The sequence below is a fragment of the Lissotriton helveticus genome, chromosome 1_2, assembly GCF_964261635.1.
Source record: "Lissotriton helveticus chromosome 1_2, aLisHel1.1, whole genome shotgun sequence".
In the NCBI taxonomy this organism is placed as follows: domain Eukaryota; kingdom Metazoa; phylum Chordata; class Amphibia; order Caudata; family Salamandridae; genus Lissotriton; species Lissotriton helveticus.
In genome coordinates, this window is record NC_136058.1 from 144,497,765 (window position 1) to 144,516,893 (window position 19,129).

At 49.9% G+C, this 19,129-nt stretch overlaps 1 protein-coding gene across 4 annotated transcripts in view; it reads left to right on the forward strand.

Moving 5' to 3' along the window:
* The window catches only part of USP24 (ubiquitin specific peptidase 24), a 2,099,319-nt gene that overhangs the window by 1,543,486 nt on the left and 536,704 nt on the right, over window positions 1-19,129 (forward strand). For all 4 annotated transcript variants that reach the window (XM_078670143.1, XM_078670156.1, XM_078670149.1 and 1 more), the window contains exon 55: window positions 12,490-12,586. In XM_078670143.1, the coding sequence (XP_078526269.1) occupies window positions 12,490-12,586 (97 nt within the window). The remainder of the gene's footprint in view (window positions 1-12,489; window positions 12,587-19,129) is intronic.

The window sequence follows — 19,129 nt, forward strand, 5'->3', positions numbered from 1 at the left end:
CACTCCTATGGCAGGCCTAATCAATCCTGAAGGCAGAGTGCTTGGAATTATGTGAGATGGTTCTCTAGCATGAGCTGAGCCTGTCTGCAGCCTGCGGAGCCAAGTCCTAATAGCTGTTCCATGTTCACGCTATACCATATACTCTTAAGTGCATTATAATCCTCGCGGTTGAATGCTAACTTTAATATAGCATTATCAAAACATGTCGAGTAAGGTGTCATACGAATTGGAATACTACCCCCTCGCCAATTCTGGCGACAGGGGTAGCATTCCACCCTTCTAGAGGGATACGACATGTATGTAACTGTGAACCCCGGTTAAAGTTAACTCGAGCCTTGGCATCACAAAATGGATGCTGCCACCACAGACACAAGTCTGACCTCCTGCTGCTGGGAGTCCTTCCAGCGAGGGAGGCTTGGACAAAGGGTTTCCTGCCTTGGGAGGTGCTAGCACCACCCCAGACAGGATTTTGTGTATTGGGTAGGACAGGCCTGAAAGGAATGAGACATGCCTGGGGCACACAAGGTGCCCTGTGCATACACCGGTTCAAACCAGTTGCTGGGGCATCCCTGCCCCAGTTCGGCACGAAACCGGAAAAAGGATAGGGGGTGTAACCACCCCCCTTCCTGGTCCCACCCAGGGGAGGGACCTAGTCAGTAGTGCAGCCCCCTTTAGGAGAATAAAGGTAGGAGCTGGTCCCATTCCAAATTCCAGTTGATCTTTAACCTTTCCCATTCTTCTGAATCCATCCATAATTTCCAGTCTAATATGATTTTTATTAGGGACTGGATGAACTTCAACCACCTTAAACTCAACCCAGACAAAACTGAGCTGATTTTGACGGGTGGTGCATACAGTCCCTGGACCCCCATGTTCTGGCCTTCTTCACTCGGTCTCCCCCTCACCTTCTTATTCAGTTAAAACACTTGGGATCACGTTAAACCAAAATCTCACCATGCACTCCCAGATTTGTATGGTGGTATCCTCTTGCTTTTTCACTCTCCGCACCATCCGGAAAATCTCCAGATTCTTTTCTCCTTCTGCCCTCAAACTCATCATGATTGCAATGGTACTATCGCGGCTGGACTACGGCAATATCTTGTATAATGGCGCTCCGGCTTATGCCCTTCGACGCCTACAGCTGGTTCAGAACCAAGCGGCCCGTCTCATTTATGGTCTCCCTAAACTCCATCACGCCACCCCTGTATTGAAGAACCTACATTGGTTGCCCATTAGGGAACGGGCCCTCTTTAAACTTGGCTGTACCGCGTTCCAGGCCCGAGCTGGAACCGCCCCAGCCTTTATAAACTCTGTAATCTCCAGCTATACCCCGGCAAGGGAGCTCCGTTCCTCCACCCAGTCCCTCCTCTCAGTCCCTCCTTTCAGGAAGAAGAGGATGGGCGGGGTGAAATTCGCTGTCCTCGGCCCCACTTTTTGGAACTCCCTCCCCCCCCACCATCAGATCCATTCCGCTTTATCCTGACTTCCGTAAGGCCCTTAAAACCTATCTTTTTTTGCAAGCCTTTTCAGTTTAGTCCTCCCGCAGTCTCCACCTCGGTTCAAAAACGTCTCCTAGCGCCGAGAAACCGCCAGCTATATGCGCGCTTTACAAGTGTTTTTAAATTCAAATTCAAATTAGATTGTCCTGAACAACTTTACAAGAAGAAACTCTGGACTTTGACGTTCTGCTCCGCAGAAGACTGAAGAATCTCCCTTGTGGGCAAGGAGTGTCCACCCTGCAACTGCATCAAAAACAACAAGGGCGCCCAAAAAGTCAGCACAGGACCTTGGGAAACGTATTTTTACAAACAGTGGTCCTATGCATAACAAAATACAAACAAACTTAATAAATATAGACACAATAGAGCTATATTGAGTGGCGTGATATGTCCAGCTGGACAGAGATCACAATTTTTACTATAAAGAGAATATACCAAAAAATTCTCACATTCACAGAGAGTGAGACACAAGCCTGTGCCCTCACGCTAACGAATTGGCAAGATAGAACAGATAGAAAAGAGGAGGAAAAAATATTTAGGCAAAAGGTGAATGATTTCTGAAAAAATGATAAATTACAGAAATTCAATTACATCATTATATGCATATCACATACAGTATATTTCACATATATGATGTTATATCAAGTCGACGGCGTTTCGATCCCTTAAACACAATATGTAGGATCATCATCAGGACAAAAAGTTAATGCCTAAGAATTAATTGGCCTGTTTTCTGTGGCTCTAAGCGTCATTTGGAATTCAGGGCTTTTACAGGACGCAAGTATTTCGTGTCCCCCGGGTCGATAACAAGGGGAATACAAGTCAAGACGGATGCGTGGCAGGTCAGATAAGGAGCTGATGGCAATTCGATAATTTGTTCAATAATTTGCCGAACCTAATGGAGGTTCACTTAGGGAGTTTGGATCCAACGTATGCCCGCAATGGGGATAATGCAAAGCACGCCATAAATCAGGCGCGGGACCACGAGTCCTTAATGGTGGCTTCGTGTCCGATCACGGCTCCGTCCCTGCTCGACTCGACTTTTTGCTGGTGTCACCTATTTTTCTGACTAGTCTGACTGGTATCCTGCTAATCAGGACCCCAGTCATTGTGCTTTCTCCCTAAATTGGATTATGGTAAGTACTTTGGTACCTTCCTAATTGGCTACTGGTGTACACTTATAAGTCCCTAGTATATTGTACTAAGCTACCCAGGGCATACGTACACCAGGGGTCTCACATTGGCTGTGGCATTATTATGCCACCCATGAGAGACCACGCAAACTGTGACTACAGGCCTGCCATTGCAGCCTGTGTGAGCTGGTGCTCGCACCACTCACCACAGATATACGGTTCCTTAAAACTTATAAGTCACCCCTAAGGTAGGCCTTTCAATCTTAAAGGCAGGGTGCTTGGCTCTAAGTGTGAGGGTGCCTTGCATGAGCAGGACACCCCCTACCAACCCAGGAGTCCATTCTCCAGGCTTTGTAGGTGCTTTCAGACATTTTAGACATATAGTGGACATCATGTCTAATACGAGATATCTAACTGTATAATGGCTGCACCGTAACCCTTCATGTTTGGTATCGGACATATTGGAAGCCTACCCAAACACTAGTGTTGGATGCAGCATCCCATGTACTGGGGGGGCTCCCCAAGGGAGCCCCCCTGTATTCCCGGTACCAGTCTTTGACGGTCCAACAGCCAGCTAGTGCTGCTGCAGACTACAGACACAAGTCTGTCCTCCTGCTGCTGAGCCAGACTCGAGCAGTGGAAGGTAGGACAATAGTTTACTTGTCACAGGGAGGTGTGACACCCTCCCAGACCAGACTTAGTGTATTGGGCTGAGGTGGGGTTGCTTGCCAGCGCCTCCATACTCATTTGAAGGGCACATTTGGTGCCCTCCTTGCATACTTCAGTTGGAAGCGCGTAACTGGACAAAGGACATGGGAGTATACTCTCCTCTGTCCAACCCCTCCCTTGGGAGGAATCCCTGATTCACCCAACCCTTTCCTTAGGGTACTTAAGGGCTTACCAATGGGTGGCGCTTCAGATTCGTCATGGGACAAGCTTCAGATCCGAAACCACTTTATCTTCAACCATCTGGGCACGTTGGACTTCGTCGGACTTCGCTTTGGGAACCGAGACTGCAACTGGAAGAATCCTGCTGCTCCTGGTCTCGTCGTCCTTCAAGTCTTCTGCATAGTCTGTGCTCCATACAGGTTCTTCTCCAGGCCTGTGAGCATCCAAGACACCTGAAGGAATCTCCCTTGGATTGAAGGAGTCACACCCCTGCATCTGTAGGCACCGCAACAAAGTTGACCAGTCTACTGCGCCTAACGTCCCACGCACTCCAAAGGGTTCAGCAACACAGGTAGTAGTTCTGCAACTCCCTCGAGGCCTACCCTGTCTTCAGAACAAGTGTGAAGTCAGTATCGCTTTACGGTAGCGCTGGAGCTCAACCCCTGTGCACAGCGCCAACTTGCCATTACCAAGGCTTGTTGGCTCCGTCCTCCAGAGATCTTAGGGGTACAAGAAGCTCCAGCCTCCAGCATCTCTTCCTGCCAAGATCCTCTTCCCTACCGCATCCTCTGCACCGTGGGCCTGCATCCTTGATGAGCTGCTAGAGGTCCTCTTGCGACTCCTGTGCCTAAGGCCTGGGAGTCCTCTTGAGGGTCTTTTTTGGCTCCTGTGGGCTCCCCTGCTTGCTCGGGCCTGCTCTGATTCTTCTGCACATGGTGAGTCCTTTGGACCTAGCAGGTCCTGACACTGCATCTTCTTCGCCTGTTGCTGCTGCCAAGGCTTGTTTGTGCTCCCTCCAGACACCGACCCCCTGGCTTCTGACTTCCGACTTGGGACAGCTCGTGAGCGGCTCCTGGTCTTCCACAGCGTTTCATGGTACCCACAGCTGCAGCGATAAGGTCGCTGTTAACTCTCCTGCATCTTCGTTCATCGGTGGTCATTGGTCTTTCGTGCCTCCAGGTCACTTCCGAGTGGCATAGACTCTTTCCCCTCTGCTTGCGGGTACTCCTCTTCAAGAATCCACCTTTGGATTCCACCAGACACTTCACCAGCAGCATCTTCATTGAAGTCCTCCATTGTGGTGTACAATGATTTCTGACGTCACTTGACACCTATGCACCCGGCTTCCCTGGGTTCCTGGGATATTCACGGCGGGGTGACTCTCCAACCTTCCATCATCCACGGGGTTATTTCAGGGTTCTCCTTTTCCAAAACTGCAACCATGACTTATCCATTAGCTTGTGGTGAGCAAGCAGTCATGTTCCCACTCTGCACATGGCCTCCATAGGGTTCCTGGGTACTTAGCTTGGGTGGTTACTTTAGTCCCAAACACTTCTAAGTCTTCTGGGTCCAGTCTCGATTTTGGCCATGGTTCTCATTCCACTTCATTAGTAATATGGTTTGGTCTCCCCCTGGAGACCACTGTGCAGTTGTGCTACTTACCTGTTCTAATTATTTAAGTATTGTGTTTATATCTCCGGGTAGGAGATATACTGATGGGTTAGTGAGTTTTTATAATACATACATATTTTTATAACTACACCTGTGTGGTTCTTTTTCACTTAACCTACACTATATGATCAGTACTGCGTTACACTCCTTCTGGATTAAGCCTGAAGGCTGCTCTCCACAGTTACCCCTTAGAGAGCTTTCTATAGTTGCCTAAGACCATTAAAATCAGCATACAGGTTGCCTGAATTAGTGCAAGGTGCTTCACTTAAATAAGTGTGCGCCATATACTAAGCCAGCCTCCTACACACTGTGAACATTTAGTGGCCTTGTAATCGCAGGGACCATGTTTCTTGGCCTCAAAGATGTCATGTGCTTGTGTTGTAGAATCCAGGCAATAAGCATTCAAGGTGGATCCCTCTAGATAAGAGTCTACAGATTAATCCTGTGTGCTCCTTTCTTTCCAAGTAGATCAAATATATAAGATTGTTAAACCAGGTTTAATGAAGAAAAATACTGATTAGTTGTTGACTTCGTTCCATACATTTCCTGTTCTTTGTTTTTTCCCAGTGTGGATTCCACAGAGCTTGGCAACAATGTGTGTGTTGTACGTTTCGTTGCACATTCTCTTGCTTTATCTAGTCTGTTCTGATTGACCTTATCTGTTTTCTCAGAACTGCCTAGTTGTTGGCTGGCCTTATGACTGTTTTGATGGCTGTTGGGTCTGTAAATAAAGAATTTAGTGTAACTGTAGTGATTTTTATTATATCTGTTGTTTTCCCTCCTGCGTAATCAATGGTTGGGTAATATGACCTTGCCTTATTTAAATATGTGCCCTATCCGATGTGTCTAGGATCCCATGTTGTAAAAAACTAAATTGTATTTATGAATAAAGAGTTTCTTCACATGACGGTTAACGAGCAGCACCCAGCATGATTTGACTGGCCATTATTGATATTATGTGATCTCCACTGCAAGATTTCCATTTATCTTTATCAGATCTGAAAAGAGCTGATAGCGCTCTTCTAACTTACACTGCAACTCTGTGTAGATATGTCAAGGAGGCTCTATTCATTGTTTTATCATTGGGAGGAATACAGGCTGTCATTATTATTTTACCAATTTTATTTCACAATGAGCCATTAGAATAACAGACAATCATTTGTCTGCGTACTTGACCAGTTATATGCAACATTCATGAGATCTCTGCCCACACCCCCACCCCATCCTTTTTTTACTTTAATTATTTCCAGTCATTTGTTTTGTCCTCCGCTTTATTTAATCCTGGTACAATGACTGGTTCTGATATGAAGTGTGCTTCAATAAGCCTCCTTCTCGTGTCCTCCCGAGAGTTTCCGGATGCAAGCACCCACAATGGTTTAGAGGGAGGATACCATATAACGCCTGCCTATAATATTATCTGATAGAGACTACTAGCCACAGATTTCTTAACTTAGAGTTATCCCCAGGCGTGAGACTGGATCCGGAAAACTTTTTGCCACAGCATCCCTGCGTGCCAGGGGGACGGCATCACACGACTCCGCCCATGCCTTGTCCGCGTACGTGACGTCAGCGAGGTCACATAAGTCCCACCCCGGCACGCCTACATCAGTTTTCTCCTTAACCTCGTGCAATGCGGATCCGGTCTCTGTTTGGGCCCCCCTTTTTTTCCGCATTGCTATATATTTTGGTGGAACAGTGTGCAAATGACTTCGGGCTTCAAGACTTGCACGTTGTGTGGGCTTCTTATGTCGGCCACGGACCCTCACCTCATTTGCATGTGGTGTTTGGGGGAAGATCATGGCCACACTGGTTGTGAGGTTTGCCAACAGTTAAAGCCAAAGTCGCGGCGGGAGCGCCGGATTAAACTAGTCTCTCAAGGTCTGCTTCGTCACCTTGTTCAGGCTCGCCAGACTGTTTTAGGAACGTCCTTCGTCGACGACTTCATCCCTCCACGATGTCACGGGAGCGTTGCTCCCTGGTGGATAAGTGTCGCAGCTTGTCCCCGGGGGCTGGTGTTCGGCCTGCCGGGGCATGGGCTCTCCGCGGGTGATGCGACCCCACCTGTCTGCCTCCTACTCACTGTTTCCCGGTGAAGGGGCGTTGAGAGTCCAGATGGAGACTTATGTGGCGGCTTTGCAGGCCTCGCTGGCGTCTCCTCCTTCTTCCCCTCCTGGGGCATCAGCGGATCCCTTGCTTTGCGCGGGGCCCTCCGCAGCATCGCCGGCGGCTGTGGCGCCGACTGGTTCGGATCCAGGCTTAGAGGATGTGGTGCTGTTGGGGTGCGGCCCTTCGGGGGTCCCTCCTTTGGACCACGGTGCCTCTGTCTCGCTGCTAACTCCAGCGGGAGTCCCTGTGGTGTCGCGGGAGGTCGCCGGGGCTCGGGTTGCATCCCCGAGCCCTGCTGTGCCCTCTGGACAGACGGCGGCCTTGTCCACGGCTGAGCTGATGCCGCCATGGCGCCGGCGCCTGCTGGATCGGGCGGCACACAGGGGTGGGTGGGCCCTCCTCATCCCACTCTGGGTCGAGGCTGGGCGGTGATCCCTCATACTCCTCCGGCCCCTCTTGTCCCTACACATAGGCGGCTGCCTCGTCGGAGGGCGAGTCGGAGGTTGAATCGGCCCTGGTGGTGCCGCATGGGTCGCCGCACCACCCCCGTCACATTCTGGGCCGAGGCTGGCGGAGGACTTTGTGTCACTCCCCTGGTCCCTCTCGTTCCTCCATGCAGGCGGCTGCCTCGTCGGAGGTTGAGTCTGCATCGTTCCGGTGCCACCCTTTGGCCACTTCGGCTCCGCTCCGGTCCCATCGTTCCGGTGCCACCCCTTGGCCACTTCGGCTCCGCTCCGGTCCCCGGCGCAGTATGGCTTGGAGGAGCCCTATCGGCGTCTCCTTTGGCGCCGGATGGTGACGCCGTCCTGCCCCAGGCGGCGGACTCCACGGCGCCAGACAGGCGTTGAGTCGCGGATTCGTCTTCGGACGCTCCCTCTTCTCCGGAGGTTGGGTGCCTACTGGTGTCATTCTCCCCGGATATGTCGAAGTAATCCCATAAATTTAGATAGCTACAGAGGAAAGGTCTTGTATCAAAAAAAGGGGTCTAACACGTTTAAACAGAAGACAGATCTTTTTCACTTAGTAAGTATTTTAATTAAAATAGCCATATACACAATATACAAACAATTATTGTATCTACACAATGAACAAATTAAAACCAAGTCCTGAGCAATAGTCTTGAAATTAATAACACAGAATACTTATTATATACACATGACTTCACAATAAATGATGAACAATCTTGTCTCTACATGGAAATAAAATTAAACATTTCATAAAAAAGTGACAGGACAGAATATAATCTTTAAAAACATTTCACGTTTTGAAAGATTATATTCTGTCCTGTCACTTTTTTATGAAATGTTTTATTTTATTTCCATGTAGAGACAAGATTGTTCATCATTTATTGTGAAGTCATGTGTATATAATAAGTATTCTGTGTTATTAATTTCAAGACTATTGCTCAGGACTTGGTTTTCATTTGTTCATTGTGTAGATACAATAATTGTTTGTATATTGTGTATATGGCTTTTTTAATTAAAATACTTACTAAGTGAAAAAGATCTGTCTTATCTGTTTAAACGTGTTGGACCCCTTTTTTTGATACAAGACCTTTCCTCTGTAGCTATCTACATTTATGTGATTACTTCGACATATCTATTGTCCCTGTCGCTGGAACTGACAATTCCTAATCAGGGGGTCCTTGTTTGTTTTACACCAAAAGTCATTCTCCCCGGAGACAGGCTGCCGCATGGTGGCTTTTTCACCGGCGTCATCGAAGGGCGGCTCCCCGCCTTTCCCGAGGCCAAGGTGTTCGCCGGAGGAGCGACAGGTCCCCACTCTTCGGTTCCTTCTGACTTTCAGGTCTTGCCTTTGCCTGCCTCGCTTGGTTTGGGGGACGCCGCCTTAGTCGTAGCCCACGGAGGAGCTGCTTTTTCCGCCGCGGGTGCGGCCTTCGCTCACGGCTGTGGGTATTCTGTGCGTGGGTGGCCTGGCTGCTCATTTCCCGGGGGACCATCTCTTGGAGGTTCACCACCACGGCTCAGGTGGGAGGGAGCTATTGCTTCCCTTTGAAGGTTTGATCCTTTCTAACCTGATGGGTGCTTGGAGGCGCCCCGCCTCAGGGGATCCGGTGCCTCAACACCTTCTGCACCGGCGCCGCGTGACCCGGCGTGTCTTTCCCTCCACCCCTCGGCCTCAAGTCCACTTTTGCGGACTGCTTTTCCCTCCCTGCCGCCAGTGTTGACTCCACTATCCTGGGAGGCCTGATGGCTGGACTCTTGGGGGCGAAACATGTTCACCTCGACCAGCACTGCCCTGCGGGCACTTAACACCTTGTGTGTGTTGGCTAGAGCCACCTCTTGTTTGTGGGACTCGGCTGAGTCCTTGTGATCCGTCTCTTCACAGGAGACTGTTTAGGTGGACTTACGGCATCATGCGTTGGATGGCCGGAAGCTAGCAGCGTTTATTCTCCGCTCCGCTCTGGACATCTTGGAGGTGTTGGGCCAGGCCATGGCTTCCTCAGTCACCCTCCGTCGCCATGCTTGGCTTCGGGACGGCGTGTTCCCTGAAAATGTTCAGAAGCGGCTGATTGATCTTCCATTCGATGGCACCCTGTTATTCCATGCCCCGGCAGACTCCGCCATCCAAAGGTTCTTGGCAGGGCTCCGTCCTCCTCCTCCTCCGCCTTATCCTCCCCTCCTCCTTCCCCTCCTCAGTAAATGCTGAGTTGAGCTGGTTTTGGACCTTCTTTTAGGCCGTTGCCCTTGCTGTGGGGTGTGTTATATGGCCACTCGGGTCCTCCTTGCTGGGACTGTGGTTTTGTTTGCTGCCGGGCAGCCCTTTTGTTGACTGTGTGTTTTTTCTTTAGTTATCTGCACAGAATTGGCCCTGAGATTAGGCCTCCTGTTTTTTCTCTTGGGCTGCTTGATAAGCCTTTCGTGGGCAGGGAAGGGGGTTCCCCGTGACTCTTTCGTTTTTTCCTCTGTTGCGGAAGTTCCTTCCAAAGAGGGTTCCCATGTCTTGGGACTTAACTTACCCTATGTGGGGTAGTGGTAGCTATTAAATAGCTTGCGCTCTGCTAGGCAGCTCTGGTCGCCTTCGGGCCTCTGCTCTCCATGGCGTTTATGTATGTTGCTGATGCTTCTTTGAGTCGTGTGTGCGGACCCCTTGTTGTAGTGTGTCCGGGCATTTCCTCGCCTTCATGCTCCTATCCTGGAGGCTGGGATGATTCTGTGTTTCTCCCTTTGTCAGGCGTAGCCTGCCCGGTCTTCTTGGGGCCCGGGCGTTTTTTTCCTGCTTACGGCGGCCTATTACTGCTGGCGCCACTCTGTCTAGTCTGTTGCCTTCCGTCTATGGTGGGCTTGCCTTCTTTTCCCTTGTTTCCTTGGGCCCTCTAGGCTTTTCTTCTTCCTCTTCTTTGTCCTGGCTTTTTATGGAAGCTCTGTTGCCTTGTAGGGGCGTGGGGTGCTTTGGCCCCCCTGGCCTTGCCCTTGGTTCCTCTGTAGAGAGTGAAGGGGCTTCTTCTAAATTATTCTTCTTCCCACATCCCGTTTGGCGTCGGTGGTGTTCTGCTTGTGGGGGTATTTCACCCTTGCCTGGGAGAATGGGGCTCTTCGCCCTGTCCGTTGGACTAGTCCCCTGTGGGACCCTATGTTATGTCCAGGCTGGAGGGGTCCTTCCGCAGTCCCTCCTTCTCCGTGGGTATGGCTAGGGTATCTATTCTACGTTACGGAATCTGCGGCTAGTAGTCTCTATCAGATGTACGAGTACTTACCTTCGGTAACGATGTATCTGGTAGAGGCGATTCTGGCCGCAGATTCCTTCATGGCCCACCCTTCCTCCCCGTTCTGCGAGGACGCTGTGGCTTGCCCTTCTGCACTCGCCTCCCGGTGGATGGCTTTGATGAGTGCGTGTATTCTTTCGCTCTTTTGACAAGACGTCTTGCTTTTTGTCCCTCTGTTGAGGTTAGATCTATAGGTACTGCTGTGCTCCTCTGCTCAGGTTGCTCCAGGGTTGAGGCTGCCCTTCCGTTGTCCCTCCTTTCCCGCCCTCTTGTTTCTGAAGGTCATGGCCCCTCTGCTATCCTCTGCGTTTGGGTCATTTGGCCGTGCCCTGCCTCCCTTTGGGGGGTTGTCGCACTTTGTGATGGGGTCGCCTTGGAGGTCTGCTGTTCCCCGTTTGTCTTGGAACTGGCTCCCCTTCATGGGTCTTGCTCTGGGTTGTAGTCCTGCTACATGTTGTCATGACATTTTGCATATGTTCCTTGTCTTGAAGGGGGTACTGTTTTCATAACTGGCAGAGTGGCTGCTCAGGGCTGTGCTCTGTTCTTTCTTCTTTCCCTGCTTTTGGGTGCGGCAGTGTTGGCACTGCTCCTTATGGTGTTCTTTGTCACCATCCTTTTTCTTTTCCATTTTTCTGCTGTTTCGCACACTGTTCCCTTGCTTCCGCAGTTTCTCTGCTGGCTCCACGTTGTGGCGCGGAAAAGTTCTCCGAAGAAAACTGACGTAGGCACGCCGGGGTGGGACTTATGTGACCTCACTGACATCATGTACGGCGCATGGGCTGGGCCACGTGATGCTGTCCCCCTGGCGCGCAGGGATGCTGGGGGAAAACGTTTTCCCGATCCAGTCTCACACCTGGGGATAATTCTACGTTAAGGAATCTGCAGCTAGAATCGTCTCTACCAGATACATCGTTACCGACGGTAAGTAACTCGTACGAGAGGAAGAATAACAGATGAGATGGCATTAAATGCGACCAACAGTGTGAGCATACTGGTCGCAGTAGTTCTGTTCTGTCGCACAGTGTGATATTTTCCTCATGTGCAAGCTATCTTAATACTGTGCCCCACAAAGGAGCCAATAATGCGGCACCCAAGACTATTATGTTTTATTATTTTACATGAATGCTTTCCATTTTGTGTAGATGGCATGAACCGTTTAAGCTTGATGGGTAATTAACATGTTTTTTCTGAACCTACTACTTGCTTTTTGAATCTCCAGAGCCATAATTCAAATAGAACTACCAACGAGGGCTAGAGCTAAAACATTATCATATCGGAATTCAGATCATCTGCATCACTAAAATAATCCACATTGTAGTTTCTTATTTTTAATTATTATTATTATTATTATTTTTTTTTTGCTATGTTCCAGTTTGACTTATCGACATAGTTTTCACACAGATACACTTTCTCAGTTATACAGGAGGTGTTCATACTATATGTAAAGGGATTCAGTTTACTGCCTGTATTTCTTATCAAATTTAAAATAATAGTGACTATATTTCTAATGAAGGCTGACATGAAATCACTGTTTGTTATGTAAACGCTACTCAAGTTTGCCTGCCAGATGAAATCTTACAAGACATTTCAGTGGAACACCTGTGGTTATTTTCTAGGGACATTCACAATAAAACATGTCTTTAATAGGAAGATATTAATAGTATAACCTCATTTTTAATTTCAGAATATTCTTGTTGGAGTGTAGTGTAAGGGAAGTAAGAGTTGCTGTGGCTACCATTCTTGAGAAGACTCTTGACAGTGCTTTGTTTTATCGAGACAGAGTGAGTACCCTGCCAGATTATATTTTCTCATTGCATATTGTCAGCAGAAAAAAAGTTTGTTTTTCTCAGAAGTTGTGTTCATGTACAACATTCAGTGCTTAAGGTTCCACAAAGACTCAAATGTGGACTACCCCTCTGCCAGACAAAGATATTAATATTATTTAAGGATGCTGAACCAATGTACGTATTTATGCTCATGCATTTTTCCATGTGGCAACTGTAATTCTTAACATTGACTCCTGATATAAAACTCCTAATACAAACCATATTACCATTGGAAATATATACTCTTAACTTATTCACCTTTTTTAATTCTCTGTACGTCTGAAAAGAACGTTGGTCTATGCTTTATAAAAATAGCTGAAAATGTGTATGTGATTGACTTATAATTTATTATGACCTTCGTCGGTGCAGTAAATATATCCTCCACCCCAAGTCTTAATTAATTATTACTTGTCCTACATAATAAAGGATGCTTCGAAATACTTAATCAAATCTGTTATCCCCTTAAGATGTCTGAACTGATGGCACAACGTAACATATTATTTGGAAATTGTATAAGCGGATGAAGCAAAAACACAAGAACGTTAACGTTTTTATTCAGCTTGCTTGTACAATCATCAGTTTCCATATGGAATCCCCTTCTGACTATGTGTCTGTGTTTACAGTTTACCTTTGAATGAATATGTGAATGGAACTAAGGCTAACTTATTCCTATGGCATCAGTTATAATCACATTTTTTCATTTGATGCTGTCATGTGAATGTTGGAATGCGGATTAGAAGTAATGGTAAATATATATTTACCACAGGCAGTAAAGCCACTAACACAATTTATGACTCCGAATAGGTCTCAAAAAAGTATTCCCTTGCTCAACCCTTAATAGCTGGCTGCAAGAAGGCAAGCTTAACTTAACCACTTGGCTGCTGAGGCATCTCAAGGATGGTAATGTAATTTCCATTGAAATCAATGGAAACTCCATGACGAGCTGAGCTCGTCATGAGCGTCCAAGGGGTAGAGACTGGTATGTAAAGCATTTTAATGCACAAATTCAGTAACTGATTAGGACACAACACACTATAAAATTCCAACTCCAATTTATAAAAATAGGAAACATTTCTATATTTAAAATGACACCAAAACGAAGATGTAGGGAAACAGAGATATGATTTTTTTAAAGAGTTTGCCCCATATAGCACATAGAAATCTCTGGAGCTTATTGGGACATCTGGTCGTGCTAGACCGGGACCAAGTCAAAGTTTCTGATGAATACATCTGCCTGTGTTTTCCTCACCTTTTGAATTATTCCAATGTGCAGCATTCCACTGAAACCTTTTTCCTTAGCTCTCCCAAATCAACGAGGACATTGCAATAGAACTACTCTGCAAGCAAATCGGCGTGATGTCATCTGAGCCATAAGAAGATCTTGTCGGAGTGCTGATGTCCGTTCCCTTTTTTCTGCGCAGTCGACGCTTAACGGTTTTTCCAGGCTCTCCATTTCTAGGAGATTTCTTCTATACTGTTGCTGCGAATTTGTAGCCTATGAAAATCTCTCCTCATAGGAAGTCTGGATTCAAGCCGTGCAGGAAATGCAGAGGTCAGATGTCCATCACTGACCCGCATGAAGATTGTTTATAGTACTTATCTTCAGATCACAACGTTGGGACATGTTCTTCGTGCAAACAGATGAATCCGAAGGCCTTGAAAGAGAGGGAGGCCAAGGAAGCAGAAGAGGAGTCGTAGAACGTCTCAGACCCAGTCGTATGTCACTGTTGCCGCACACTTCAGCATCGTCCAAGAAACACAAGAAGAAGCGGTGCCATGGTTCTCGGTGCCGCTCCTCGAAGGATAAGACTCTGAAGTGAAGTCTGTGTCCCCGAGTCCTAGAAGATGCCGTAGAAATGAGGCAGCTCCAATACCCTCTGCGGGGTTGTATCCGGCTCGGTCTCCTGCACCGAGGGCTGTTACTCCTCCGACTCCAAATCTGTTGTTTCTCCACCAGTGCCAAGGCCTGCGGCTCCACCTCCAATGCCGGTGACAAGCACTCAACTCCACAGCCTGACCCAGATTTAGTGTCTCCAAGTACGGGTCCAGAGCCCTTTCATCCAGATCTGATGTATCCAGCATTCCAAACTCCGCGCTCGGAACTTGACGTACTTCTTGAATGCTATGTTTAGCATTTTGCTGGCCCCATGGGTCCATTGGCTTATTCACTGGGAGGTTTTCCTTCTCCTTTTCATGCCCTTTATGCCTATGACACTGTTGCCTTTTCAAGAGGGACGTGGCCCTTGTGTTGCTCATCCCAAGCGCCGTCTGGATCCGATCTGGCTCTGGTTCGTCCTGAACTGGCTTAATTACCTGTGCCCTTGGATGTTCCTGCAACTCTGGTTCCGAAGTCACCGGAGGGGCAGAGTCTTTTGGAAGGGACAGAGTACCAGGAGGAACATGAAGAGACTGAAGAAGGGGAAATTGTGGATCTTGACCCCGATTTTAAAGTCCTGCAAGATGCAAATGTTTTGGATACCTCCCCTGAGTGGGAATTGGTGTCTCCCAAGGGTTTACCACCTCCTTAGGTGACTTCCGACTATGCAGTAATTTGCAAGGCTGCAGATTTTTGGGAGTTGCTGCTACCCTTGGCTGAACTGAAATCGAAAATCCTCACCGAGATTCTTCAGCTTCTGTTTTGGAGCTGTTGTTGCCTTTCAATGAGTCTTGGACTGAGCCTATTTCAGAAATCTGTCAAGCCAATGTCCTCTGCTGCAGTCTTAAACAGTGGCTTGGACATATAAAGGGGCTCCTGGGGGGATCTGTTTTTTTTACCACACATCCTTCTCCACAGAGCCTAGTTGCACAGGCTTCTTGCTCGGTGAAGAAAGTTTTTTTGGTCAGGCAGTATGGCCTTCAAGTCTTCAAATGCCGCTTGTCTTTTAGAATGCTACATTTATGCTCTCATGGATTCAGCGAAAGAGGTCATGCCAAAGTTGCCTACGGAGATTCAGTTTTTTTTTTCTGAACTTTTGATGGACACTCAGGCAGCTGCTCGTGAAGTGATCCAATCTGGCCTGGACACTGCAGACTCTGTAGCAAGGGCAATGGGGTATTCGGTGTCGACAAGAAAACATGCCTGGTTAAGGGGATCAGGTTTTTCACCAGATGTTCAGGCTACATTGTTGGACTTGCCCTTAGATGGGTCTCGCTTGTTTGAAGCCAAAGCAGACTCTCCGCTGTAAGGTTTTAAGGGCAGCAAGGCATCTGCAAAGTCCTTAAGATTTTTTGTCCCAATCCAGGGTCTATAGACATTTACATAGGTTTCGAGGCTTTTCTATGCACCTGCCCTTTAGGGGGTTCCTTGGTTGGACCAGTTTGCCACTCACGATAATGCGCACGAAGAAGTGTTTTCGCTCTCCGTCCCCCCCATCGGTCCTCAGATGCTGACGAGGGAGACAGGGGCTCCGCCCCTGCGGCTCCTTCGGAGCCTGGATGTCCCGCATACTACCCGCCCTACCCGGGTCCGTCGGCAATTCCTTGCTGCCATGGACCGCCAGTTAAGACCTCGGGCTCCCGTCGGTGCGCTTTCGGGCCCCGTGTCAGGATCCTGCCGCTCCGTCGACTCCTCTGGCGGATCCAGCCCTGGTGCCGCCAGCGACTCCGGCCACGGCGCCGCAGGATCCTGAGCAGTTGGCTCCGGCCACGGCACCAAGAGGTCCCATGCTGCCGGCGCCGCCCTCGGCTCTGCCGGCTGCGTCGCAGTGGAAACCGCTGGTTGCGCCTCTGCCCCGGTTCCCGGACAGTTTTGTCCCCACGTGGGATCCGAATTGGGACACGGCACCAGCTCGGCTCCGGCCGTTCCGGTGCCGTTTCTCCCTTCCCCGATCCCTGCCTCGCTGCCGAGGCCTGTGCCACCTGCGCCGGCGGTGGAGGACGATTGGGAGGGGTCCGAGGACCCTCTTATTCGTCAGTGTGATTCTGAGCAGGACTGGGGGACGACTTGGAGGAGGCCGGCGGCCTTGACGTCTCCTCTGATTGGGGTTTGCCTCTCCTGCTCACTATGGAGGAAGGTGCCTTGTATACGGTTGTGCTCCATCGTGCAGCCGAGGTCCTTAGCCTTGATCTCCCCACGGAGACCCATAAGTCTAACCTCCTCACTGAGGTGCTCCAGTCGACGTCCACTTCATTGGAGCCACTGCTCCCCATTAATGATGCCTTCCACTGAAGTCTTGCTGGGCACTTGGTCACGGCTAGCCACAGGGACCCCTGTGGATAAGAACGTCGCCAGGCGTCATCGCCAGGCGCCGGGTGACCCTGCTTTTCTGACCACCCATCCCACACCTGAGAGTCTAGTCATTCAAGCTTCGACGTCCCAGAGTGCTTTTCCCACGGCTCCGCCGGATAAGGACTCTTAAAAAGTTGGTGCAGTTTGGCAAGCGGTTGTTCTCTTTGACCAGCTTAGGGCTGCCGTCGGTGAGCACTATGTGTCTTTTGGGCCGCTATTCCCACGTGGTGTGGGATACCGTTGCCGAGGTGCTGCCTCAGTGCCCGGAGGAGGTCCAAACTGTGCTATCTCAGGCTCTGGGTGAGGGTAAGGACATGGCTACGTTCGCCATTCGTTGTGGCTTAGACACCATGTACTCTCTTGGTAGCGCAATTTCCACGACCATGGTGCTTCGTCGCCACGCCTGGTTGCAGTCCACCGGATTCTCCCTGGACACCCAGAGCCCGCTCATGGACATGCCCTTTGACGGCACTCACCTTTTTGGTGATAGGGGCCAACACTGCACTGGAGCGTTTTAAGGACTCTCGAGCTACGGCCAATTCCTTGGGCCTTTCCGCCACGCGCCTGGCCACGTCTACTTTTCATTCCTTTCGTGGCCATGGCAGAGGCACCGCTGCCCGTTTGTTCAGTCAAAACCCTGCGCAGAACCAAACTTAGCGAGGGCGTGGAGGCTGCCGAGGTGGCTTCGGGGTCCGGCGTGAGAGTCAGTCCACCTCTGCCCCCGCCTCGAAGCCTTCCTAGTCTGAGCTTCAGGTCGCAACCCACGCCGGTGGGTGGCAGGATTCATCACCACCTTCTCCATTGGCGTTCTGTCACTTCCGACAAGTGGGTGCTGCAACTCGTCAGAAGGGGCTACTCCCTCCCCTTCGAGTCTACTCCCCCGACCATACCACCTCGATTCCACTACATGTCGGGGGATCACTTCGCGCTTCTCCAGCAGGAAGTTATGGCCCTCTTGGCCAAGGGGGCCATTGAGCACGTTCCTGGGCCGGAAGTAGGACGTGGTTGTTATTCCCACTACTTTCTGGTCCCCAAGAAGGACAAATGGGGCTTGCGCCCCATCTTGGACCTCAGATGTCAATCGCTTCCTCTGGAAGAAGTTCAAGATGTTGACTCTGGCTCAGGTCTTGGCTGCCCTCGACCCTGGAGACTGGATGGTAGCATTGGACTTGCAGGACGCATATTTTCACATCCCCGTCCTGCTGGCCTACCTGCGGTTATCGGTAGGCCAGGAGCATTTTCAGTTTGCCGTGCTCTCCTTCGGCCTTCCAGCGCCCCTCGGGTGTTCACGAAAGTGATGGCGGTGGTCGCAGCTCATCTGCGCAGGTCAGGGGTGTCCGTCTTCCCCCTACCTCGACGACTAGTTGTTGAAGGCGGGCTCGCCACAGGGAGTCGTCACCCACCTTCAGACTACGGCCAACCTCCTGCATTTGCTGGGTTTCTCCATCAATGTGCCAAAGCCGCAACTGAGTCCCTCTCAGAAGCTCCCCTTCATCAGAGCGGTTCTGGATTCAACACAGTTCGGGGTTATCCTCCCGAGCAACGAGTCCGGGATATTCAGGCTATGATTCCGATCTTTTAGCCTCTATCCCGGGTTTCAGCAGTCAGGAAGACCCTCCGGCTCCTGGGCCTGATGGCCTCCTGCATCCTGCTCGTGCAACCTGCCAGATGGCATATGCGGGCTCTGCAGTGGGACCTGAAGTTCCAGTGGGCACAGCATCAGGGCAATCTTTCCGATCATGTCCAGATCTCGGAGGGCACTGCACGAAAATTGCAGTGGTGGCTCACAAATCGCGATTGGGTCAATGGCAGATCCCTCTCCCTTCCCCAACCGGAGCACAAAGTGGTGATGGAGGCGTCCAGGGAGGCCACTTGGGAGAGGCGGAGATCAGAGGCCTCTGGTCTCCGGCAGAGTCCTGGCTCCACATCAATCTTTAGGAGCCTTGGACGATCCGACTGGCACTGAAGGCATTCCTTCCCTCTGTCCGGGGAAGTGTAGTGCAGGTTTTCCTGGACAATACCACCGCCATGTGGTATTGCAACAAGCAGTGCGGGGTGGGGTCCTGGACCCTTTGTCATGAGGCTCTGCTCCTCTGGACATGGCTGGAATATCAGGGCATTACCCTGGTGGTTCAACAGCTGGCAGGTTCTCTGAACGCCAGGGCGGACAAACTCAGCCGCCGGTGCTTGATAGATTATGAATGCCGTCTTAAGTCGGACATGGTGCAAGGTCTCTTTCTGCAGTGGAGAGAGCCTTGGTTAAATCTATT